Source organism: Zophobas morio, unplaced genomic scaffold (genome assembly GCF_036711695.1).
Source record: "Zophobas morio isolate AGI-343-1 ecotype UQ-CSIRO unplaced genomic scaffold, CSIRO_AGI_Zmor_V1 ptg000206l, whole genome shotgun sequence".
In the NCBI taxonomy this organism is placed as follows: Eukaryota; Metazoa; Arthropoda; class Insecta; order Coleoptera; family Tenebrionidae; genus Zophobas; species Zophobas morio.
In genome coordinates this window covers 53934-79454 of record NW_026972310.1, presented here as the reverse complement: position 1 = coordinate 79454, position 25521 = coordinate 53934, and the positions used below count along the sequence as shown (strand labels likewise).

Sequence of the window (25521 nt, the reverse complement as noted above, 5' to 3'; positions counted from 1 at the left end):
AATTAATCAGTATCTTCATCAGAGCCCTCAACGTCAAGTCCTTGAGCCTTCCTTAACTTTTTTAGTCTTTCCTTCTTCCTTTGTTCAGCGCGCGATAGTTGAGTTTTCTTTTTAGGTTTTATTTTAATTGTGTTACCCAAAGCGTCAACCATCTCCGTAGCTTCCTCTTTCTTTTCAACTTTTTCTAAAAGCGCTTGTTTCATCCACTCAGGATCCCCCTTCAAGTTTAAGGTGTTATTTTCCAAATGCCAAACCTCAGGGCAAAGTTTTTCGCAAAAGTCATTGTTATGAGTAATCATAACTATGCCCCCTTCAAAAGTTTCAATGGCTTTTGAAAGTTGCGCTAAAGATTCCCTGTCTAAGTAGTTTGTAGGTTCATCAAGAATAAGCAGGTGTGGGTTGTTCCACATGCATGCAGCTAAAACAACCTTTACTTTCTGACCCCCAGAAAGTGCTTGAATACGTGTGTGCGTACCAAACTCGCGGTGAAGGCCGAAACCTTCCAAATGTTTTTCTACGTTCTCCACTGAGAGCGCCTTAGTATATGATGCAGCCCTTTCTGCAATCGACTGATCGACTTCCTTCAAAACTTTGCCCCAGCCATGCTCTATTAAAGTTTTCAATGGTAACCAGGACGTATCATCCCGATGCATCCATTCAACTTCATATTCTATTTCTTTTTTATTCTGACGCCGACCTTCAGTAAGCCTTTTAATGACAACCTTTTCTTTTTTTGAAACACCTTTATCGTCAATAAAGGTCCAAGAAATTGGTACACGCATTTTAGCTTTTTCTTCTTCAGTTACTACCATTGTAACCTTCTCTAAAGCTTCTTTGTCTTTGCCATATTGAAAGCGCCATCTAATATACTCATTAGGTGTTTTGCTTAGGTGGTTTTCTAGGTGGTTTTCTATATGATGAAACGCATGCTGGGCCACGTAAGCTACACGGGCATTAGGGTGTTTCCAAACTTCCCCTGAGCCCTCGTCCGGTGCTAATTCGCCAGTAAGCAATTTAATCATGGTTGACTTACCAGCCCCGTTGACACCAACGCATGCCACCCTTGAAGATAAAGAGCAACGAACAGTTACATTTTTTAACTGTGGTTTAGGAGTACCGGGGTAGGTGAAGGTGATGTTGGTCATTTTCAAAATGGGCTTGCCTTTGGTATTGATACCCTCTAAATTTCCGGGTGACGGGAACGTAAAAGGGGCTTTATCAACTTTTTCTTGTTCAAAAACTTTTCTAGCTCCAGGGCATTGATTTAAGAACATGCTTAAGTTACCTTTAAAAAATCTAAGTTTCAGAGAATCCACATATATAATATTAGTGCAAACGCGCTCTAGAAAGCCTTTGTCATGCGACACCATTATTGAAGTGACGCCACTTAACCCAGTAAGGTAATTTTCAACCCATTTTACATTATATACGTCAAGATGATTGGTCGGCTCGTCCAAAAGCAGTATATCTGCCTTTAAAAGCATAGCCCGGGCGAGGGCAAGCTTCATTTTCCAACCACCGGACAAAGATCCAACAGTTGATGTGATATTCGCGGGGGAATCATCGTTAAAGCCAACACCTTGTAGTACTTTGGCCATTTCTTCTCTAGGAACTCCGCAATCCTTAAGAAGCTCGTCTTGAAAGATGTAATCCAGTACCGAAAGATCGGACAATTCGCCTTGAATGTCAGTGGCTACAAAAACTGTGCGCACAAGAGAAGGGTCAGGAAAACCTTCCACTTTCCCGCCGGCAATGGCACGAAGTAGAGACGACTTCCCAGAGTCATTCTGACCAATAAGACCGTATCTGAAACCCCGCTTAAGTTTTAAATAGGTATTGTTCAGTAAAATCTTCGTGCCATATGCCAAAGAAAAGTTACAGTTGCAGAGCTCTTCTGCATCGTCTTCCTCTTCTGCATAATTAGGTGGGGTGTGATCCTTCAAACATTCCTCCAGAAGACGAGCGCAACAGATGGAGGGGTCAGCAATACCAGCAAACTTCAAATAAGGCAGCAGAGCGTTGGACCATGTCTTCGGCTCATAAGCTCTAATTGATATTAAGGACAGGCACACGTAAGCCACGTGCTCTAAATAAAGTTTTTCAGCATCTGTAAGTTCCTTGAGCCCAGAGGCCTCCAAAACCACGGGGAACATCGTCTTGAGATCGTGCAACTTAGCTATGTGGCAGCCTGTAAGATCAGATTTCCGCAAAAGCGTTTCATAAGCACTTCGGCATACATCACGACATTCGGGGTCAGACACTTCATGCTGAGCTTTCTCTAACAGTGGAAGCAGTTTCGGAAGAAAAGGAGCAAGATCAGTGGGTTCTTCAACAAGCTTGGTCATGTTTTCCACTATGCGCGCACACTGCCTCTTGGTAGCAATGCTGCGTTCAGCAAAGCCACGAATAAGAATAGGTGACATGATGGACAGAGCACCACTTTCAACGGTTTGAACAAAAACAATTCCCGCTAAAGCATGGATTGTTTCTATCACATCTTTAGGGTTTTCGATAGCATTGACTAGCATAGGGATAAATTCTTTAATATCTCTATTGTCCACTGACTCACATATTTCTTTTAAGGCAGAACGGGCGGCAGTTTTAACTTCTTGTTTGGTGTTCCACATAGCTTCAGCTAAATTGGGTACGACATCGACTAAATTTCTACTCATTTGCAAAGGAGCCTTCTTATTTAAAGTTCTAATTGCCTTGATTCTCCCTAAAGAAAAATTTTTTAAAAAAATAACAAAGTAGCAAACACTATAAAACGCCAACCCTCTTCAGACTGCCATTTACAACTGGTGGTTAAAAGCTGAGGAATAACATAAGGTACGCTGTTTGAGGCTATAACTTCTAGAGTAGCACGTAGAGCATTCCTAGAAGCTTCTTGTATACATTTAGTTTTATCGCCTAAAAGATTGACAAAAGACCCGACAAAAAAAATGAAAACGGGCTCCATCTTAAAACCAACTTGTTTAGCTAAAAAAGCTATAAGTCTGCAAGCAGCTTCTTTGGCAATACCCCCTATCTTCCCTGTAACAGTTAAGAAGAAAAAAAAAATTAGAACGTGAATAATCTAAAAACAAAAAGTAATGGTAATACTGACCTGAATCTTCAAAAGCACTGGTTAAACGATTTAGGAAATCTAACGCTGTAATAGCGGAACACCCTCTGCTTTTAAAAGATTCTGCCAAAGCTTTAAAGGAATTATCCTTTTTCTCCCCATTTAATATAGAATTTAAATGATCAATTGACATGACAATATAAACCGACGAAAACCTATCCAAAAAAAAAATTATAAAAAGAAGGGCCTTACGAACTCTTTTTGTAATATATGTATGACTACCTCTTTTAGTAGTTTAATAATTAGTTAGACTCAAGTAGCACGTGGTTTATTCTAAAAATTGCACATGGCGTGTAATAATTGCAAAACGTTGCCCTCTGGTGGTGGTGGTCGGGCTCTCTGATTAACTATACGCCTCTGGATAATCTCGTCTGTTTCCTTTTACTTCAGTGCCTTAGTGTAGTGTTTATTTTAGAGTAAGCGAGCTTCCGTCTGGTTCGGCGTTATAACAAGTATTGCCAACATAAGCTTTTAAGAATAACTGACGAGCTACATAACCTAACTGTTTTCTTTATACTAGAATTTACATTTTTAAAGGTTTCTTTTATTATTGATTTCATTTTTTGAAATTAGTAATTACTTTACTATTTGCACTGAGAACGACTAATAAAGCTTTTTGTTGACTTTATTAGTACTTAGTTTGGACCTGATTATGATTTAGGCCTATTGGTACGGCCTATTATATTTGATTTTATTTTATGAATATTTGCAAATCCTTTTTATATGATATTGTATATACTTTAAATTACCATAAGAAGTAGTCGTTTAACTTCTGTTAAAGAGGAGTTCTGTACTTTTATAGTATAATTTAAAGCTTTTATTTATTAAGTAATTTTTTTTTCAAACAAACGTGGGCGAATGCTTTATAGATTAAGTTACTTGTTCAAGTGAGAATATTTTACGACCGTTCACCTAAATTTAGTTTTTGTAAGATGATTCGTGTTGGGCTTCATAATTCCCTTAGTACGTGAATAATGAGGACTATATAGGACAATTTTGGTTGTAACTCGGTGTTAACTTCATACGTTGTATAAGTTTTATTTAAAAATAAGTTAAATTGAGAAGCAGGATTACTTTATTGAGTTTAAGATGATTAATTTTGGGGACTAAAATCAAAAGATCAGTCCCGACACTTGAGGATTGCCTTTTGTTTACTGTATTTAAACTATTATAACTAAACCTTATATACATTGCTGATAAGCCAGACCCGCTTAGCAAAGCTTACGTTTTTTCGCCAAGGTCTTTTGGCAGCGACCTGTACTTCGCGTTCGGTGGCGTCGTAGGAAAACCAGCTTGTTATGTATATTTTTTATACATTTCGACTGGGAAATTTTAATCAAACTCTCACTGATTTATCTATTATCAGTCTTAGCATTAATCACTTAAGTCAAGTCATTGTGCGACGAAGGCTCCAATGATGGGCTTGTGGAGCAACGCCCTACTACCATTTTCTGTTTACTTTGTATTTAGAGTTAACAGTAAACAAAGCTACTTTGTATAAGAAGACTCTTTTCAAAGTCTTAAAAGAGCGCGACCTTTTAAAAACTTTTCCACAAGCAAAAACTAAATATTTTTTTTCCTTTTAAAGAGCTTATAGAAAAAACGCTACAGAAAGACGGACTTGCTTTAAAAAGATCTATAATATTGTTAAACAAGAACTGCCGCCTGCTTTCCCAACACAATCTGCGTTTTAAACTGTAAAGAAACATGTTCGAGGTTTCTTTAATTTCAACCAAGAGGCCATCTGCTGAAGTTTTGAATAATATATATGTCGTCATTTTAGCAGAGATTTTGTATTAACGATATGAGACGTTCTACATGTAGACACCACCTCTACACGCGAAATAAGTTTTTAAGTTTCCACTTTTCTTTGCTCTACACACCTACAATTAAATCCATTGAAAAAAGGTGCGAAAAAAGCAACGAATATATTTAAGTATTGTTAAAAAGAAACCAAAGCCCCTAAAAATGCTATTTACCACACTAGTAAATGCTTAGTAAACATACCGTACAGGTCTTATGTAGTATAGTTGTTTACCAGGTGAGGCAGGTTTAACACAGGAAACATTGAGCCCTTGACTGCAAATCTATGATTTTAACTTTATAACAAATTACAGGATAGAGAGTTAAAAGGCATATCATCTATATCAACGGACTCTAATGAAGGTAAATCCATTTTGAATACAAACCGATAAAAAATTTGTTAAGGAGATATCATGATATCAAACAAATTTCAGTAATGCAACAAAGGGTTGATCCTAAAGGAATTACATATCCACCATATACAACTCCTAAGAACTGGTCACTAAAGGTTTGGCACGCTAAGAACTACAACATTTACTGACATCACCTTTTAATTTATCCTCTGCGATTACTTTGTAAATTAATTATCCAGCTGCCTATATAATAATTCGTTGTTTAGTGCATAATCTGCTTTTAATAAATTATTACCAAGCCTACATGCCGTAAAAGTTTGTGATAGAGAAAATGCAGATTAAGCGGTTAAAGCCCAAGGTTGAAAACAGCAAAATCATCAGTTTAAGGTGTTTCTCTATTACAAAAACTTTTAACCATAGACAAATAGATACATGGATCAGCCACTTTTACCAGTACGATATCTTGTACTAGCATAGTAGTAGAGGTGGATTTAAAAATACCACAAAATTATAAAAAATATTTATATAGATTGAACTTTATTAATGACACTGCATCGCTCAACAGTTAGTAAGCCTTATGAAATATGTTATAAAGTTACAGGGATTTCTAGAATTTCGAAATGTTTGTTACAGGGTTTGGCTCATGGTCTTTTGTAAGAGGTGGCTAACAAAAAGAACACTTTAGCGGTTCAAAACGTTTACTCTGATTAAAACTGGAGCGTTAATTTTTATTAAAAATTGAGAAAGTAAATAAGCCCTTAAAAAACTAAAAATAAAGCTTACATATTAACAGTTGCAACTTTTATTAAATGGGATCTTTGTTAAGTAGTGTAAAAAATAAAATATGTTCATAATGTTCAATTTTTTGCATATAACTTGGGACTTTGACAAGATAGTATATTAATATATATTTTTTAAATATCCTTAACACTATAAAGCTTTGTTGCCCAGCCTAACGACGATAATTAACTGAGTATGCTCTTCTGTAGAATGTAAGCCTCTCTTAAAACTTTCTTTACGACAAATTTTTTTTTTTTACAAAATAAGGGTATTAAAGTAAAATATTTTACTTCTGGGACATTGAAGCTGCAAGTTGGCCTTAATGGATAAAAATACACTTAAAACTGCTTTTATATTTCTATAATACCTAGTAGTACTTATTACGATTCAGAAACCTTAATGTTCCCTCAAGATAATGAAGAGCCAACCTAAAATTTAAGAGATTACTAAAATAAATTGAATTACCTCTCAATAAATTTAGCAATTTCTTAAGGATTATTACTATTACATAAATTTTTTTAAAAAAATGCTGTTATAAATGCAAAAACTTTTATCACCAGTTAACTGCGTCAAAGGTTAATGTCTGCTAAAGATTAGCGCAGTGACGCATTGATAAAATAAAAGATCAGTTTGCGCAAGTATAATAAAATATATTACTTATAATTGGGTAATGTACTTTTAAAAAAACGCCCACCAGTTTTAGCAATATTAGGAACGGGCATTTTATTAACGATATAGCTTAACCTAGAAAAGTTAAATCAAATTTATCGAGTTAAGTGGTTTTCTTGTAGCGTTTCCTAATGTTATCATCTCTTCCTTTTCAATTCTTTTCTCTTAACAAAAAAACAACCTCTTTTATTAACCTTTTCCGTCCTCCTCTTTTTCATCAACCCCAAACTGTTACGATTCTGGAGATAGTAAGGTTCTCTGACGATTATAAGCGCATAACTGTGAACTTGTAAGAGTTAAAATATATAATGAGAAAAAACAAGGGGATTCCCCCCTTCTGGTAGGAGCTCATAATCGGGGAAGCCTGGTTGGCAGTGATGCTTGCTGGCGTCTCCTAGTGACCTCGAGTCTTGTGCCTAAGGTCGCCTCTCTCGGTGGTGGTTTTTTACGGTTTTCCACTACACCAAACCGGATGGCAGGAGCCCTGACCCGATATATTCCACTTTCCAGTCCTTCGGGGCAGTCATTATAGCTCTCTAAAGAGGGAACCCTGGTGGGCACTCGTGCACCAACCCCTGCAGAAAAGGGGAATATAGATTAAGCGGCTTAAGGTCTCACAAGCAGACCGGGCCGTAGTATGTCAGTGCTAAAAAAAAAGAGAGAAAAAAACAAAAGAAAACTAATTAATTAACCTTGAACAATAATAGTTAACAGAGCCAATATCTTAGAGCAAGGGTGGAGCTAATGCCCAACTATATTAAAGCTGTGCACAGGCGGCAAAAGTACTTAAGAAAAACCGTAGAAAGAAACCTAACTTAGAAATTTGACGTAGAAGCTAAAGTAACTTAAAAAACACGAGTCAGGCGCTTTACATGAAGAGAGTAGCAGAATCAGCCCCCTTACCTGTGGTTGGAAGCATTAAATATCTGTTTAAGAGCTAAAAACGCAAATCATAAAATTTTCATGCATTGGTGCCATATGACATAATATCCAATGAAAATGATGATAGGGGCGCATAGATGCATGACACTAGCTACCTAAAACAGTAAGGATGTGTGTTTGTTGCATATCAGTCGATCGTTTATGTAACAACAAAAATTATGCTAAACTGACTTTAGAGTTAAACTTTTTGTTAAAAATAATCTTTAGTAAAAGTTAACAAAAATTTTGCAAAATATATTACAGATGTTTTAGAAGTATAGCGTAGTATAATACAAGAGGGGACCATTTAATCTCTCCCCTTTTATTCCCTATATATTACAGTGTGTACTTACAAACAGTTTCTTCACAAAAAGCAAAAATACTGTCCTCTGTATTTTAATGACGATTTCTGTACTAAAGAGGTCACATTAACTATATATAGATTAGTAATTTAGAAATACTAAAAGTTATATTTATTACATTAACATATGCCACACTAATGCTGAACTTGTAATGTTGGTGGCTATTTAATTATGTGGAATGAGGTGGCAGACTAAATTATCTACAAAAAACCGTCTGATCACGAAATTCTTAATATTCAACTTTAAAAAAATAGTAAAATATTTGATATGCCGTTTTATAAAAAATACTAAACTAATTTGTACGCTAATATAGCAAGATTAATTGGACCATTCTGGAGCCACAAAGAGCTCACTAATCGTTGTTTCGTCTTTTTAGTAGAAGAATTTTTAACCTGCTCTTTCTAAGTATGACCAAATCCAAGTTAGTAAGTAAATTATCTAAACATAGTAACAATCTTACACTTTGATCAAATAAATTATAATTGGGTTAGTAAGTAAATTATCTGAACATAGTAATAATCTTACACTTTCATCAAATAAATTATAATTGGGTTATAAATCTATCGGTAAAAGTATCCCTAACACGCTCTGAGAGACTAAATACGTAAATTTGTCATGCTGGAATGAGATTCGTCGTCTTAGCTTAGCAATTTGAGCATGGACTCGCAAACTTAAGATCGTGAGTCCGGGCTCCCACTGATAAAACTATTTTTTTCTGTTCTTAGTGGGTTGCTTTTTTTTTTTTTTTCAACCTCCCCTTACAAATTCTAATATTTAAAAGAAAAAAATCACTTGTGTTCAGCAGTAAGCCAAAATGGCCGATTCTCTGGAGGATACGCTAGAGGAGAGGGTCGTTTGGCCTAGCTGGCTTTTCACGGAGATGAAAACCAACCATATAGGCGAATTAGCTGCCGTTTTTATGTATATAGGTATATTTTATATTTACTATTATATATAATTGTATTTATTTCCGGTTAAAAACAACTAGTAACCTTTTAAATTTTTTTATAATAGGAGCTCAAAGAGCTTTAATACTTAAATTTAAATTGCTATCTTTTTGGTATTTCTGATTTTAAAGCTTTCATACTACGTCTGTCATTGCTATATTTATTAGCCCCTACTTTATCAAATATAAAGAACCAATTAAAAAAGCAATGAACTTTGTGCGTCGCCAAGTGGAAACTGAAACAGTTCATTTTAAAATAATGTCATCTCTGCTACCTCAAACCCACCAAACGCGTTTTTGTTTCTTTTGGAGGATAAACGCCTTTCTCTTAGGATTCCTACCAACTTTTATTGCTGGCCCTAGAGGTCGACACGTGATCTAACTTAGCCTATATTCTCTTCATATTCTTATATAATCCTAATTTCATAGCACTTTACTGGACTGTTTACGCTGTAGAAAAGTTTGTTGAAAAACACTATAACTCTCAAATTATAAAAATAATTTTGGAAAGTAAGATAATTATTACTCTGGTTTCGTTTTCGACGCAGTTTTATTTCACTGTTTATATAAGAACTTCCGGTTCCCTCCTTGCTGTCTCTTTTAAAAAACTTTAAAGAAGATGAGGTTTACCACCAGCGCGAAGCTGCTGAACACTTATATGGTCGGTTTGATCATCCCGCTATTTTAAATCCGGCCATAATTTCAAAGGTCTGGACCAATCTAGTTTACTATGGCTCGTTGTGGGCTGCGGAACTTGTCAGGTGGATTTAATGTTATAACAGAATTTTAAAATGCGCTTAAGAGATAACAAGAGTTTTATTGTAATAGTGATAGGTTACGGATTAATACATATTTTCTTCCACTAGCTTATAAATTTCTTTATAAAAAAAACTGATCATAGTATAACTGTTTCGGCATTTTATAAAAGCGTTCTTCCAAGTCACTTAAAATCTGTGCAAAAAATAATTAAAAAGAAATTTTGATTTTATTGTGTAAATAAAAGTTCTAGGAAGAGATGCACATTTGACTTTGACGAATATATATATTCTTTAGTGAAGTGAACATCGTACTACGGGGAAACTCGTTTTATATTAGGATTTAATTAAGGATTCAGTTTCTAACAGTGTATATTTCATGATAACTTTTCTAACCAAACAATGGACTTTTTTGAAGTCTGTAAAAGAGTATTACAGCATTATAGTTTAAAAGTTCTTTTTGGTAAAGCTGGGTAGCGTTCTGTTATGGAATAGGCTAAATAGTTTATCGTTAGTAAAGATATGTGAGGCTCTTAGGAAGGGTTTACCTTTCTAAAGTTTTTTGCTTTATAACTGAGAAAAACATTGCTTAAAAGTTAGCAGATTAATAACACAGAAGTGTCGAAACAAATTCCTGCAGATATAACTCTAGTTAAAGTACTTCTCTTTATGAAAGTACTTCTTTCATTACGTTATTATAAAAGGTTATTAACAATTTTAAAATAACAAGAAAGCTTTTAAAAATTTGGAGCAACTATATTGAGCATAATTATAGATTTAAGATCTATCCTTTGAAAACTGAGAAGCGGTTCAACCTGTAGTTTGCGGAGTGCAGTTTGCTTGTTAGAAGCTGCAGCTTATGCTTATGTCATGTTCGGCATTGGCACAATTCTTACAGCCTTCGCTTAATGCGCAACAAAAGCTTAACCCCTTATAGGTTACAGGTTACTATGTTTACCGCTTGTCACCTAGGTTCAATTTGCAAGGGTAGGTCTGTGGAGATTAACCCTCAACGACAGACCCGGCCCCTGAAACGATCTCTGGTAATTTTGAGTACCATGCTCTAACGGATTCGGCGGCAACCAATATAAAAAGTGGTAAATTTAGTTAGGGCGAACGTTAAGTTGAGCATGTGTTGCGCGATCTTTTTATTGGACAAAAAAAAGGGTTCATTCCAGATGTAAGTTTATTTATGGTTAAATAGGTAAATTTGTTTTACTGTTTTATTTTGATATATTATTTGGGATATATAGAATCCAATTTTGACAACGGATATTTAACTTTAAAGTATAGTTTCAACATAGGAAGTGTTTTTGCACAAAAAAAAACAAATCTCTTTTAGGCCTCAGAGCTCTGCCCGTTAAAGGGTGAATTATGCTGCGTAATAAAGAGTATATGACTCTCAAGTTGCTGCCGTGATCTTTGCCATCAGGTAATTCAAGTGCGGACGCCACGACAACTTAGAATCTATATCCTTCCTAGGTATATCAACTGAGGGCACCACGGAATTTTCATCCCAAGGTAATGGCGTTGGCAGTGTAGTGCATTTCTTTATTATGAAAAGCAATTGCATTTCGCTGTGTTAATAATGAGGTCCCATTGGTACTATGAGCTAGCAAGCGAGTTGAAATAAAACTGTGGCCGGTGGCGCAGGGGCTGGTGGATTAGGAGGGTTGACCAACAGAGGCGTGTCGCTCGTATCAAGCGCGAAATGTGCGGAGCTCCTCCCCCGCGAGGCGGGGAGGTGGCGATAGAAAAGTAATCATTCACACTCTTAAAATTACGCTGTTTAGGTACGACATGAGCACAGCTTGAAGATCTCATGCCAGCTTGCGTAACATGTCTTTACGTCACTCCCGGTCTAAAGCCTTCTCGACTTTGCAAAAAACAGCACCACTAGCCTAACATAATATGTAAAATCAGATCGTTAACTTGGTAGGCAAAAGTTCTTGAACCGTTTATTGTTCTTTCCGAAATCTTAACTAAAACTCCTGAAATTTATGGGTGCCTACAACCATCTTTAAAATATCTGATATAACTGCTTCAACCACCTTGCCTCTTGTTGATAAAAGATTGACCAGTTAATCTCAAGAACCAACGCAACTCAGTCGAAATCAAAACACATGTACTTATAATAGAGGGAGTCTTAGGCTTTGTACGGAAAGTTTAGCCTGTAAAGAAAAAAAAAATCTGCAACTTTACTTTTTTTTAGCACCTCTAGAAATCAATTCGATTTCCATTCTTATAAATTTATCGATTTTTCTTAATATTATACCATGCTCGACTTTTTACCGCGATATCCCCCTATCTCCCGCTTATTTACATTTTTATATATGGCAAAAGTTTAGAGTCGCTGAGCTGGTAATAATTCCAGGCAAAGTGATGTTATCCGAGTAGAAGCTAACTCTCTTTTAAGCAAAGTTTAAAAAAATAAGTGGTAATAAGAACAGTTAAACGATAGTCGCCTATATTTATCAACTGTAAGAGAGAGATAAACAACGTAAATAAAAAAATATACACATGCAAGCTTAAATATGAAGGTAAAATATAAAAAGTAATTTATACAGACCACTCATATATAGTATGCCACGCTTTTTTAAACTTTTGAAAAGTTTTATCAAAAAGTATTTTAATTACACTGCGATCTACGCCTTAACCTTACAGTAGTCGCAGGAGGTCTCACAGATGTGGAAAATTTAAATTCAGATACATCTCAGGAATCAATGGATATTACGCTCCGCAGTTTAGAGTACCTTCCGATAAAGTATTCTCTTAGACTGATACATATTCGCATTGCTTTATGTGTTATTTAGGGAGTTAGCAGCGCTGAAAGTCCGGGAGGCCCCCTGCAACTACTAACCGTGTTATTGTGTAACTATTGCATTATTTATGGTTATAGTTATGAGGTAAGAAGGTAGACTGTTGTATAGTTTTTTTGCAACCTTCCACTTTTTTCTGTAGAAAATTGTGTGGAGTTGTGAAGCAGAACAAACTCGTCTTCTTCACGTTTGCATGAGGAAGTTCAGGCAAATGAAGGGATACTCGATGATGAGCAAATAGACGAAGATATCGCCAATTATGAAATCCGAGATGAATTTGACACGGAGGAAGAGTTATAAGAAAAAGAAATTGAAGTAGACGCTGGACCATGGTATCTAGTAAAACACGAGAATACTAAGTGGCGTAAAATGGCTCCACCAAAACACGTTAGAACAAGAACACAAAATATATTAATTAAAGGGAAAAATTATCCTTTAAATTATTGAAAATGTTTTTTTGACTAAGAATTTATTAAAGTAACTGTTGAAAATACCAATAAATTTATTTCATCAAGCTTATTATACTATGCTCGGGAAAAAGACGCTAAATTAACTAGTCGAAGTGACAATATTAGCTCTTCTTGGCTTATAGTAACTCGCTGGTATGACCAAGAGTGGTGGCCTAAACATTGAGCAACTATAGGCCACCAATGGTACAGGGTAGAGATCTTCAGATTTACACTTTCTATTGAGATTCCGTTTTCTGGAGGTACATACGATTCGACGATTATGACACCCGAACCAAAAGCAAAACTACAGATAAGCTGGCATGGCAAATTTTTGATTTATTTGCCGAAAACTGTAAAAACTCCTCTGTTCCATCCGAGTATCTAACAATAATTGAAAAATAGTAGGGGACGTTGCAGTTTAAAAAATTTATGCCAAATAAACCAAATAAAAAAATGGTGTCAAAATTTTTGTTCTGGTAGATGCGAAAATGTCCTATACTAAAAATATGGAGGTATAAGTCGGGACTCAACCGGAGGGACCATTCAAAGTTAATAATGAGGCTGCTAGTATTGTCAAACGACTTAGTGATCCAGTGTGGAATACTGGAAGAAATATTACTATTTGAAATTGGTTTACCAGTCTTAAATTAGTTGATGTCATGTTACTAAACCACCGACTAACTATTCTAGGTACAATTAGAAAGGATAAGGGAAAATACCCCCACTATTTCTCAATGATAAAATCCGTCCAGCGTTTTCAAGTATGTTTGGATTCCGAAATAAATCCACACCAATTTCGTACATCCCCAAAAAAGGCAAGATTCTGCTTTCAAAATCAAGTTTTCCTGAAACCTAAGATAATAACAAGCTACAATCAATTCAAGGGAGGTGTACTATGGTCGACAAATCATGTGCTTAGTTTAATTGCCTCCGCAACACAAAGCGGTGGCCAACAGTAGTATTCTTTAGTATGCCTGAACGTGGCTGGTATAAGTTCTCAAGTTATATATGAAGGAAAGGTTGACCTAAGTAAATTTTGAAAACAAATTTTTTTTTTGGAATTCTATTTTTTTTTTGGAAATTCTATCATTTGCACTTATTGACGAAATTTTGAGAGAGCGTACGATAAACCGAAAGATATTTCGCAAAACATAATTGCTAGAGCAAATGAACCCGAAAAAGATTCAAGGAAGAGACAACCATAAAGGAAACTGCTCTAAGTGTGAGAGTAAAAAGCGAAAAACAAGATATTATTGCGCAAAATGTAAAATATACTTGTGTTTAGAACATTCCTTTGTTATTGGTAACAACTGTTGCGAAAAAATAGATAATATTTGGCCAAGTAAGATGCCCTTCTAAAAAAACTGGATACTTTTACTTTTTTTCCAAATGAACTTTCTTTTTAATTTTTCAGAAGTAATATAATGATGTTTAACATACAATATTTAAAGAAAAGTTAAAAATGTAAGACTATATCATAAAATTTTTTCGTAGCATTGATTTTGTTTTCTAAATTTCCAATTCAGATAGAAGTTAAATTTTTGTGTGACTTGTATCCTAATATCTTAATAAACAACAAATGTTTAAAAATTAACGGTATTTTTATTTAATATAAAAGTAAAAAATTTAAAACTCAGGGGGTCTGAGAGACTTATTGCGACTACTGTAGAGTTAAAAAAGAAATTTAGAAGTATGATTCTCTGTGATAAATATTTAGACTATGCTTTCCTTTAACCTCGGTAATCCGATATTATTATAACGGAAATGAAAACATCTTGACGGTTTAATTGTGGTTGTAGCTGCAAACTGTTTTTTGCAAAGCTTGTAACCTTATACTTTCTTGTGTGCGAGGGCTCTCCCGCTGAAAGTGAGCCTCGTTTAACTGGAATTTAAGTATACACACATGTTAATAGCTGATGTGTCGAATTTGGTTATGATAGGCGTAATAGTTATTTAGCAAACGTCAAACTAACAACGACATGCGAAACCTTGTCATTTTGGTAATTTGAATACCGTGCTGTGAATAAGTTACTTGTGCAAAAAAGTGAATGAGTCAAGGAAATCAACGAAAAATTATTGGCCACTTATGTTAGGGTATTTAAACCTTTACTGACCGGTATCTAAACCTTTAAGCCCTTTAGAATTAATTGTAAACAAATATATATATATAGAGATGTACCGATGTTTTATCAGTACGATTCAGAATCCAAGCAAAAGTCCAATCAATGGACAAAAAAGAGAGTAAAACCATGACACAATTCGAGGTTCAGAGAGTGGCTACCAAACTTATGGCAGCGATATTTTTAGTTTGCGCAGGAATACCTCTGGTGGACACCTCCCTAAAGTAAAAAAGATGAACGGGCAATAATATGCTCACGTAATAATCCAGTTGTGACAGCCATTATTAAGAGATGCAGGAGGAAAACTTATTAAAGAAAAACTTTTATTACCAGACAACGCGCCGGTTCACACAGCTCAAGTTGCACAGCGACTTTGAGGGAATTAACCATTCACCCGCAGGCCAGATTCGGCTCCCAGCGATTTTTACTTGTATAAGGCTTCACGTGATAGAAAAGTTATTAATATAGATTGAGGCTATATTGAAAGATAAAAAATATAGTTTTTAAAAAAATGTTTTACTATCCTAGGCTAAATTTCCGCCAGACCTTTTCACCGTAGAAAACAATGGCGTACCTTTAGAAATTAAAGAAAACAACTTAATATTACAGCAACAGTTACTATTGCTATCGCTTAAGAGTCATTAAATAAAACTTGGCGCAATCATTCCCAAGCTCGTGCATTCTGTCAAGAGATCTACATATGCCACAGCCCTAGGTTCAGAGCTGTTCGTACTTAGTGATGGAGTATGGTAATCTTTCTGAGTTGTCTAGGGAGCAGCTAACTGATATTATATTAAAACTTAAGCAACAGCTTGACGACTATAATAGTGCTTTTAATATTATAGAAAATCAAAAACATAGAGGTGATAGAGAAGAACCCGACACAAACATTAGATGTAACCAGCGCCTTATCAACTCTATAAGAATAAATAATAAAGTCAAAAAACTTAGAAAAAAGGCATTTGACTTCTCCTTGTACAATAAAAGAAAAGTAGTGTTTAAAATATTATACTTTGGTTGGTCCTATAGTGGACTAGCCTCGCAGGCCACTGTTGAGTCTACGATAGAGGTTGTAAGACGTATATCTATTGTGTAACACTAAAATATATATTTTTTAAAGATATTCAACACTTCAAGGTGATGCTATATATAGTATCTGTGAAAATTAAAACCTCAGTTTCTTAGAAGCTTTTTTTTTACATACAGAATAAACTTTTCGAAGCCTTAAAGAAAGTATGCCTCGTCGAAAGTAGGGAGACCTGTCAATACAGTCGTTGTGGCAGGACAGATAAAGGTGTAAGCGCTTTTTCACAGGTAAAACTTATTCTATGAGTCCTCTTCAAAGCACTTACATAATCTTTTTGAGATTGTTAGTTTGGTAGTGCGTTCCAATCTTGCTAATTGCAGGGGAATTATCAAAACGGAAAATAGAAATGTTCTTTTTTTTGTATTTGCTTTATTTTATAATATAGATTAGCTATTAGAAAAACAACTCAGGTGCGCACAGGAGAAAGCGAGTTAGATTATTTACAACTTATGAACCGAGTTTTACCAAAAGATATTAGGGTCCTCGCTTGGGCCCCTGTTGATCTTACTTTTGATGCAAGGTTTTTTACTTGATTTAAGAAATTGTGTACCCTTAAGAACAAAGTGCTGTGGAAAACAACCGTAGCTTTTTTTGTTTAACGACTTTATAAAAGTTATCTGAAACTTTTTTGCAAGTAAAATTTTTTTTTACCTTTTGTAGATTTAATTGTCAGTCACGTGTTTACAAGTATTATTTTTTCCTCGGCTCACTGGATGTTGAGGTAAGCGCCAAATATTAATATCTTTTAATTCAAACTTTTTCACCACTGGTTGCAATAGAAGATGAAGTTAGCAGCACAAAAGTTTCGCGGTATTCACGACTTTCGCAACTTTTGCAAGATGGATTTAGCCAACGGCGTCTTTAATTTTGAACGTGAAATTTACAAGTTCGACATCTCCCTCTGCACTGATGTTCAAACTTTTTTAAGAGATTTTTGTGGGCAATCCGAGATAAGAAAGTAGCTGTTTTTATTTTAAGCCTGCTTTGCTCTCAAATTTGTCAATAGTATACTTGATGCAGTTTATGAATTTATCATCCACGGCTCCTCCTTTCTCTGGCATCAGGTTCGGTGCATGGTGGCCGTCTTGTTTCTAATCGGCAGCGGACTTGAGGAGCCCAGTGTAATAGACGAGTTGCTGAATGTCCAAAAAAATCCGAGAAAACCCGTTAGGTCACGGACTAGTTTTTGAATCAATAAGTATATGTTTTCTATAGATGTACAAGATGGCGCCTGAGATGCCTCTCACTCTCTACGATTGTGTTTATGAGGAACTGCAATGGCAAAGCGAAGAAAGTTACTACCGTTCCTCCCTTTGCCGTCTTCCTTTAAACTTGCTTTATAGTGGAAACCTTGAGAACTCTTGAGTCCCTAAACGATCTTTGGGAAGAGCATGCCGTAAAGGCGCTTCACATACGCAACGCAATGGCCTCCTTTAGCCAAAAGGCTTGTTCAAGGACTACAGGTCGGGTCTAAAACTTGCGAGAATACGTTCCTACCTTAACCCTTCTCTATAAGATACCGCAAAAGTTTATGTACCTACGTCGAGGAGTAAAAAATACCATAAGTTGTTATTACGCCCTAAAAATGGTACTGTTTCTGGTGGTAAATAAGCAGACAATCTTTATTAGGACTAATGATTTGTTTCCACAAGGTACTTTACAAGAAAGATTGTCAGAACTATCCAGTAATAGACTTAGAAGATTAGAAAAAAATGTAGTAAAACGCCCAGGAGTGTACAGAGAAAGTGGAGTTCTACCCTTTAATAAAAACACATCGAGTTAAACTCTTTAGTCTCCTTCCCTTTTTACCTTACCATTTTTAATAGAACTTCCTCTGGCTTCTATTCGCACTGTCCTCCTTGAATCATGCAAATTGATATTTTGTGTGTCAGTCCAACTCACTTGTTGATTGCCAATACTCTCAATACTATTATGTATAATATTATGGCGAACTACCTCGCTTATATACCGCTTGTTTACTTTTAGTCGTCTTCTTAAAGGCCTACTCAAAGTAATTTGGGTTAATAAATAAATTATAATAAACTCATAAATAAAAGAAATTATAGGATAAATAAATCATAACGAAATTTTTGGTCGTAAAGGGAACCTAATAGTTGAACCGACACCACCCAGGCTTTCTTGTAGTTGCCGAGTTTCCTTTAACAGTTGTGAAGCCCTGCATTTCATTATTCTAATAAGTTTAGTTGGTCTTAGAATTATATATAATTTTTGGTCGAATGTAAATGTAAATATGGTTTTTTAAACTTACGCTTCTAAAAACAAATCTTTTTCAGGGGTCGAGTCCATTGATAGAGCCGGTCTACTATCTAAAATCTTACGTTAAAGTTACAGAACTTAATGGTTTTTAACCAAACTCCCCTACTTTAAAACGACAACAAAGGCTGAAAGCATAGAAAAAGCTAACACTAAATATTATAAGGAAGGGCCTTAAAATGGAAGGTTATATAACGTAACCGTGTGTTTATCGGCGCAAAAAATTACTGCTAAACTTTTCACTTCTAAACTACTTTTTGGTAGCAATTTTATATAAAAAGTCAAGGGGGACGCAGGGAACGTTCTTATTGTTCTTAAGATAAGGTTAACTCTAGTTACAAACGTCTAAACTATGAGTTGGTGAAGTTTGTTTTTTGGTCTATCAACAAGAACGTATTTTACAAATATTTAATAAACTATGTGGACCGCGGCGAGTTAAATATAGTACTAAGATATAAGGTCTTCAAGGCATACAGGCCCTAAGTGGTTTATTCTGTCGTGTAATATATTTAAATAGAGAATATTAGGTGAAAAGAAGGCCAAACTAGAAAATATTTCTTTTTTAACCATCCACAGTAGTTCCATTTTTATGATATCTTCGAAGCCACTAAAAGTTTAAAGTTGCATCTGTAGTTTACTAAATATCAAAGTCTAATTCTGCTGTTCATAAGCTTTATTATCTCCATAATTGCGCAAGCCCAGTAACTACTTATAAAGGCGCCTTACTTCTATTACACTAGACTGAGGCAGGTCAAATGTTTCATATAACCATTGGTTCGTTGTTCAATGTTTAGTACGCCAACTCGTTAGGGTATGTCGTTATTAAACTATCCGCGCCTGGCAACCCAGTATATGTAACTGCTTAACAGAATTTCAAGAAAAAACTGCAAGAAGAATACAGTTTGCTTCAAAAATAGGGTTAGGTTTAAAGTACAGAATTATGTCTGGTGGTGGCGGACGGTTGCTCATTACTGTTATATGAGAGTAAGCCGAAAAGGAGAGGCTAACAAAGGGATTTTAATTATCTGACTCTGTGTTAAATAATTTTTTATTACTATTTATAAAGTCACTATTCAATGTTAATAAAGTTATAACCGAAGCAGAGAATTTATAACATATTAATATGAAAAGGACAAAATTCGAGATTAGCTTTGTTTTAATATATATAACAAATAATTAGAACCGTGACATACAAAGCAAACTCAAAACTAAAGAACAAGGGACAAACAAATAAATTTGAAAAGAATATTTAAGAGCAAACTGGGTTTTAAGGGAAAATAGCACATCTGAAGGTTAAAGCAGCACAGTCATGAACAAAGTAAGGCAGCGCTTTGTTATAAAAAATATTAACTAAACCTGAAACTCTTAATCAGGTAAAGAACTTGCTATAAACCTATTCTAGTGACGAAGGTAAAAAAAAAAATACACAGCGTTGTATACGCCAAAATAGTATTTTTTCTATACCAAGTACCTTTTCCTACTTACCCTCGAGGAAGGGTTAAAAATATTTTTCCGGTCTTTAGAGTCACCTTCCAAAAGCAAATTAAAAAATCTTTGTGCTATTAATGTGGTAAAACTCTAAGTATTATATTATTTATATAAACCCTTAGAAACTTGTGCAAATGAAAAACCTTGTGCTTTATATAAATTTAAATAGAATTTCAAAAATATAAACTTTTTAACAAACCACAGTACCACAAATTTACGTGGAAATAAAATTTAAACATCGCCTTTTCTATGAAGTATCCTTATGAAATGAAAAAAATGCCAATAATTATAATAATACTAGTCCAAATACTAGAATGGACAGCTTTACGACGACTACCAAATTATTTTTGGTCTATTATCTAAATTTATCTTTAATTTATAATTCTCTACTATTAAAGAAGTATGACTAAAGTTAAGATTTTCGATGACGTTGCATGAGGAAAGACCTTAAATAATCACCAGCACGTAATTCGACGGTTTGTTTTAACTTAAATCATAAATTTCTTTTCAACAAAAAAGTATTTAAGTGAATTAGAAACCTACCGCAACTCTTTTTCACTAAGAGTTGAAAATACGCCTTTAAGATATAAGTATATAATTTTGTGTTAGCTAGCAGGGGACGAAGAGTGGTTGGAATACTGTGGGGCATCGCTACTCATTATCAGCCTGGTAGCCGTGAGGTAAAACCGTAGTTTGCTTCGCTCGAAAGACGAGCCTTCCTGCAGGTGAGTAGGTACACAAACCGTGGGGCATGTTTTCCCATGGGCTAGCTTAGTTGGTAGGATAAGCACTTTCGAATTTTAAAATAGAACTATAATTTTCATAATAGTTCTTTGACTGAAAAATAATATTTTTCGTGTTCACAAGCACTACTGATATTAATTAAGAAAGAATTAATAGTTAAGTATATTAAAAATAACAAAAGGTGCAAAGGCCATACTTATAATGACAAGGAGTCTACACTAGCAAAAAAGTTTTTCAGGAGTATGAAGTGGAATATTACAGTTAGAAAATTGTCCTTACTATAGTTACATTAAAAAATTATCGAGTAGTTCTTTCCGACCGTGCGCTAGGCAGCTTATAACCTTCCAGAATAACGTACAACACTAATAAAAACTCGGTGCGGGCTTTAGCTCTTTAGCATTTTCTTTCTTACCTGTGTCATGCACATATTAATTGCAAACTCAAAATTTGATAATACTATAAGTAAATGAAAAAATAATTTTTTAGAAATATTGACAATAATAACCAATTATCGTTATTACATTTACTTATGTTAAGGTTATTATAACTATTACCGTTAAAATAATGTTTTCACTGTTGGTAGTCGAAGAGAAAGTATTACAACTAACATTCAATTTTGTCAAAGAACTTAAAAAGTTCGACGGGTATTTAGGTCTTTTATATATTTTATACTACAAAAGCTGTGCGTCACTATCTCAATTAGTACGCCTTTTTTTTAAAATCGACTGATAAGTTGCTAAATCTTCTCAAAATAAAAAGTGTTTCAGGAGAGCCACTTCTTTGTACTTAGACATCTTTGCTAGAAGGTTAAATTCTGTCACATTATCGGCATAAACTCGCAAACTAGGTTCCTTAGGTCCTACTTAGGAGCGGAACCATCCGTTTAGCAAAATGTTGGAATTAGCTGCTCAAGTCCTCTTGTTTTGAAAAGATATAAACGGGGGAAAACCCTTGCGATAAAACTTGGTTATAAAGATTATTTCTGAAAAAAGGCCTCTCAAGCGTTCAACTTCAGAGCAGTCCTGCAAAATATTTGCATGGATAATAAAATAACTTGTTACTTCAGGTTGTTCCTTCCAGTACTAAGCGACTTAAAAGAACTTTGCTGCTAATTAAAAATACTGTGCAACAGGTACGCTTTGTCAACACAGCTGAACTGTATAATATTAAGAAAGAAGCAGTAGCAAAGTAATAGTACCATAAATCATATTATATTAGCACTATAAGATTTAGTAACATTACAGAATAATAAGTAAAAAACTATAACGGCCAAGTTTTCCCCAGACAGTTCTAGGAATTGTTTTGGCCGCGAGTACTTTGTATCGGCGGGAGTCATAAACAAGCCTGTCTTATTAAACTGTTATGGTGATAACTGGTCCTTATTTTTTTAATTATTGATAACATTTCCTGGTACTCGATCTGGTCGTAGAAGGAAACAACGAATTTACGGGCTCTCAACAGGGTGATTGCGTACACATTGGCTTTAAGCTTGCGTTAAAGCAATTTCATATGTACATGTGGCAAAAATAATTCAATCCCTAACCCATATTATATATTTAGAGTTCATTGAGCGGTCGGCTATAGCGTGCAACTGCCCAGATTTCGCAATGGATTTCGCGAAGAAGAAATTTTGATCTGGTAATTTGTAGGTGAAATGAGGTTACGCTTCATCCGCACAAGCTTAGTAAAGGCTCGATACTTGTCTGCTGTTGCTGGAAATATTTTAATTCCTTGACGGATACCGGTGTATTGTTGGCGCTGTTGGCCAGTCATTTAAATAATTTAACTGAGCGTTTGCAAGGCAAACTAATTTTTTCCCAACCTTGTTCGGTTTGGTTCAATCTTACAAATCTAAGCTAACACTTTTGCAAAACTATATGGGTAAAGGCGAATTGCATTAGAATTTATGAGGGCGAGGTTGCCTAATCGACCATTAAAGATCGAAAAAGAGAGTCGTGTGGGTGGGGATCGGAGCCACTACCCTGAATATGGGCGTCAGTGTCCTTAACCATTGAGCTACGACGACTCTCGAACCCGGTATGATGGTTTTACATATTTAACAAACTGCCCCATTTTTTACTAGAATGCAAGAACTGATGGCAGAAACAAAAATTCAAGATTTCACGAAGCTTAGAAAACAAGTTTTACTCTTGAAACTAAAGTTTGATAGGAAATTTACTGATTTACAAGAGGATGTTAAATATATCCAGCTTTTCACACATTCTTTTTCAATCTTACCTACCAAAATTGCTATTAATTCAGCTCACCTCCGAGTGAAAGTTTTGATTACAAAATCACGTGGAATTGCATGTAAATTTTAAGGAAATACTTGGAAATCCATCCAGTCAAAAGTTTGCCTCGTTCTGGAATTGCTTTTCAAGACAGATTTGCCAAATTTTCTTGATAGATTTGACTCAATGGGTATGTATGAGAAAACTTGTTCAACTATGAATTTTATTAAAAATAAATATTGGGCAATATTAACCGACGAATATTTGAAAAATCTTATTCTTTTTAGGTCCTCACGTAAGACCCCGACAATGAGAGTCTGACACAGGCCAAGCAAATTTAAAGGCCTCATTAATATTTGAGTGCAATTTTCTCAATATTGTAAAAATTGCTGCTTTCAATGACATTAACATAAGTATGTTTACGTTTTACAGTACCCAACAGCAGAGTGTGCAGTGTTTGATAATGTTGTAATTCATAGTAGTTATCTAGTTTAGGTTAATATTAGGTAGAACAACGGCGATAGTGTTTTGTTTCATATATTTTATAATATAAAGTGGCACTCTAGAACAAAAAGGTTGACCACGTTGCTTTAGGCCAACAACTGGAAAAAAGAAATTCATGTTCGTTTTTTCCTGGGCTAAATTTCCTGGTTCCTGATTGCTTTAACCCAAATTATTTTTCTTGTGAATTTTAGGTAGATTTTTGTTGTTTTCCTTATATCTCCTGTTGCTTAATCGACTTTTGTTTAAATTACTTTTTCATGCAATTAATAAATTTCTGTCAGAGTTTGAATATATAAATAATTTCATTATCTTTTTTTATTAACGTACGGTAGTAGTGGTTTATGATTAATTTTTGTAATATTTTTAAAATATATAAATTTAGTTTGGAGTAATGTGTTTGTTGTTTAATAATACTTGTTAGACGGGCTTAAAAATTGCATAATTTGCGGTGTCATCAGCATACTTCGCAAGGGAAACATTATCGATGCGAAGAAATAGTTATCTCCTTTAAGGGCCGGCATGCTTCAGTCGTTTAAGTAAAAATAATGTAAAAGGTTCTAAAGAAATTTTATCCTAAAAAAGGACTTATTTAAAAGGCTAGGATTACAGAAAAACTAAAACTTATTAAAAATAGCTTCTTTAAGAAAAGACATCATAATAGAGGCAATTAAAGAGAATATTAAAAAAACTGTTACTATTACTGTAAGAATTGTTATTGGTAAATTAAAGGTCATAATTACCATTATTACTGCTTTGTAACTCATTATAGATATTATTTCACAGCATGTTTGCAATGTTGCAAGCATAAAAGTCACACAACCTTTCTGCCACCTTATATGTGCAATATCGATTGCCTATGTTTATATTTAATACTAAAATTTTTTTTTTTCTTTTCTAACATGCCTTCTTAGATTAATACTATAATCAGTAGTATGATTTTGCAGTTTTAAAATATGGTTTTTCAATTTTTACAAGTTTGTTTTTAACGCATTAAAAAATTTTAGACATTAATTAAAAAATATTATTTAATGCGTGTTAAAAATTACACTAAAAGAGTAGCATTCGGTAACAGGTTATATACGCGAAACCATCACACCGGGATTGAGAGTTGCCGTCGTAGCTCAGCGGTTGAGCATTGACGCGCACAGCGTTAAAATATTTCTGGGATTTTTTAACTAAAGGCTGTCTATATGGTTTTTCTTTAAACCGAAACTATGCGGTCCTTCTTTGAACAGGTCGTAGGTAGTAAACAAGCAAGAACAAAATACACAGCGAACAACTACAGGCATAAAAAAGAGCTAAAAAAAGAAAAGCCTCTGGTTTATTAGTCGAAAAATTTTATATATATATATACCAAAAAAATTAATATGCTGTTAGAAGATCCTATAGTTGACATGCACATTCAAAGTCGTGAGTTCTATTCCCAGCGACGATGCTTTCTTTTTCGGTCTTTGAAGTTCACGTATCTAACCTCACCCTCATAAATTTCTAATGTTCGGTAGGGATATAAATTACAATTAACCCTGAAGAAATGTGTGTATTCCAAGTAGGCGCTAAACAAAGCTGAATAAAGTGAAATAACAAGATAATATTTGTAAAATAAAAAATAACTAAGGTAAAATATAGTAGGTTTAGGGATGGTTGAAAATAAACCTACTCAAAAAATTAGTTTAAAGAATTAAACATCTCTACAAATACACTCTACCTCTTATTTCTCTTAACTAAAAAAATAATTTTAAAGAAAAGGTAAAACTCTTAAAAGCTTTAAAAGACTAAATTTCGACCTAACAACTGGTATGTGCGCGGGGGTAATAAATGTTTATTATCACTGTAATTCATTTCTACTTATTCTATGGTAAAAGGGGACAATTTCTATTTAATATGACATTCTGCTTAAAATTTATCCATATGTCATTAGTAAGAGGGCACTAAGGAATTGTGAATTTCATATGGTCACTTATTTTTGCTTCACGGTCTTTATGCCCTTTTCATGCACAAGTTTATTCCATCCAATAAAGCTCTTATATCTTCGTCTTTTTTTTTGTGTTGCTTAGTTCTACCTCTAGTGAAAGAAGCATTCCTTCCGTATTAC

The 25521-nt window shown here is 34.5% G+C and overlaps 3 protein-coding genes across 4 annotated transcripts; 2 read left to right on the top strand and 1 right to left on the bottom strand.

Annotated features, from left to right (window-relative positions):
• Positions 1-3257, bottom strand: LOC135146046 (uncharacterized). The gene is made up of 3 exons (XM_064078202.1): positions 3107-3257; positions 2776-3033; positions 1-2719 (listed from the first exon to the last, which is right to left on the bottom strand). The coding sequence occupies exons 1-3, from the start codon at positions 3255-3257 to the stop codon at positions 3-5; spliced, it is 3126 nt and encodes a 1041-aa protein (XP_063934272.1). The 3' UTR covers positions 1-2.
• Positions 3258-8658: 5401 nt separating this feature from the next.
• On the top strand, positions 8659-9848 carry LOC135146051 (uncharacterized). Of its 2 annotated transcripts, none has more exons than XM_064078208.1 (6): positions 8659-8736; positions 8794-8941; positions 9027-9072; positions 9127-9323; positions 9388-9468; positions 9530-9848. In XM_064078208.1, the coding sequence occupies exons 2-6, from the start codon at positions 8827-8829 to the stop codon at positions 9727-9729; spliced, it is 639 nt and encodes a 212-aa protein (XP_063934278.1). In that variant the 5' UTR covers positions 8659-8736; positions 8794-8826; the 3' UTR covers positions 9730-9848. The 2 variants fall into 2 exon arrangements, with proteins under 2 accessions (XP_063934278.1, XP_063934277.1); XM_064078207.1 differs by having other exon boundaries at positions 8672-8740.
• A 5382-nt stretch (positions 9849-15230) lies between these two features.
• On the top strand, positions 15231-18186 carry LOC135146045 (tRNA pseudouridine(38/39) synthase-like). The gene is made up of 14 exons (XM_064078201.1): positions 15231-15325; positions 15391-15460; positions 15817-16170; positions 16308-16415; positions 16468-16536; positions 16599-16708; positions 16849-16909; positions 16968-17146; positions 17195-17354; positions 17404-17482; positions 17532-17651; positions 17705-17776; positions 17841-17966; positions 18015-18186. The coding sequence occupies exons 1-14, from the start codon at positions 15231-15233 to the stop codon at positions 18095-18097; spliced, it is 1686 nt and encodes a 561-aa protein (XP_063934271.1). The 3' UTR covers positions 18098-18186.
• The last annotated feature ends 7335 nt before the right edge of the window (positions 18187-25521 follow it).

Excerpts from the sequence above, each read along its gene's own strand:
- LOC135146046 (XM_064078202.1), bottom strand. The coding sequence starts at position 3,257 with ATGTCAATTGATCATTTAAATTCTATATTAAATGGGGAGAAAAAGGAT. Across the intron at positions 3,034-3,106 it reads CAGTGCTTTTGAAGATTCAG|GGAAGATAGGGGGTATTGCC; the intron begins GTCAGTATTACC and ends TAACTGTTACAG. Across the intron at positions 2,720-2,775 it reads TAAATGGCAGTCTGAAGAGG|GGAGAATCAAGGCAATTAGA; the intron begins GTTGGCGTTTTA and ends ATTTTTCTTTAG.
- LOC135146051 (XM_064078208.1), top strand. The coding sequence starts at position 8,827 with ATGGCCGATTCTCTGGAGGATACGCTAGAGGAGAGGGTCGTTTGGCCT. Across the intron at positions 8,942-9,026 it reads TGCCGTTTTTATGTATATAG|GAGCTCAAAGAGCTTTAATA; the intron begins GTATATTTTATA and ends TTTTTATAATAG. Across the intron at positions 9,324-9,387 it reads TTTTATTGCTGGCCCTAGAG|CACTTTACTGGACTGTTTAC; the intron begins GTCGACACGTGA and ends CTAATTTCATAG.
- LOC135146045 (XM_064078201.1), top strand. The coding sequence starts at position 15,231 with ATGACACAATTCGAGGTTCAGAGAGTGGCTACCAAACTTATGGCAGCG. Across the intron at positions 15,326-15,390 it reads CTGGTGGACACCTCCCTAAA|AGATGCAGGAGGAAAACTTA; the intron begins GTAAAAAAGATG and ends GCCATTATTAAG. Across the intron at positions 16,171-16,307 it reads CTGTTGAGTCTACGATAGAG|AATAAACTTTTCGAAGCCTT; the intron begins GTTGTAAGACGT and ends TTTTACATACAG.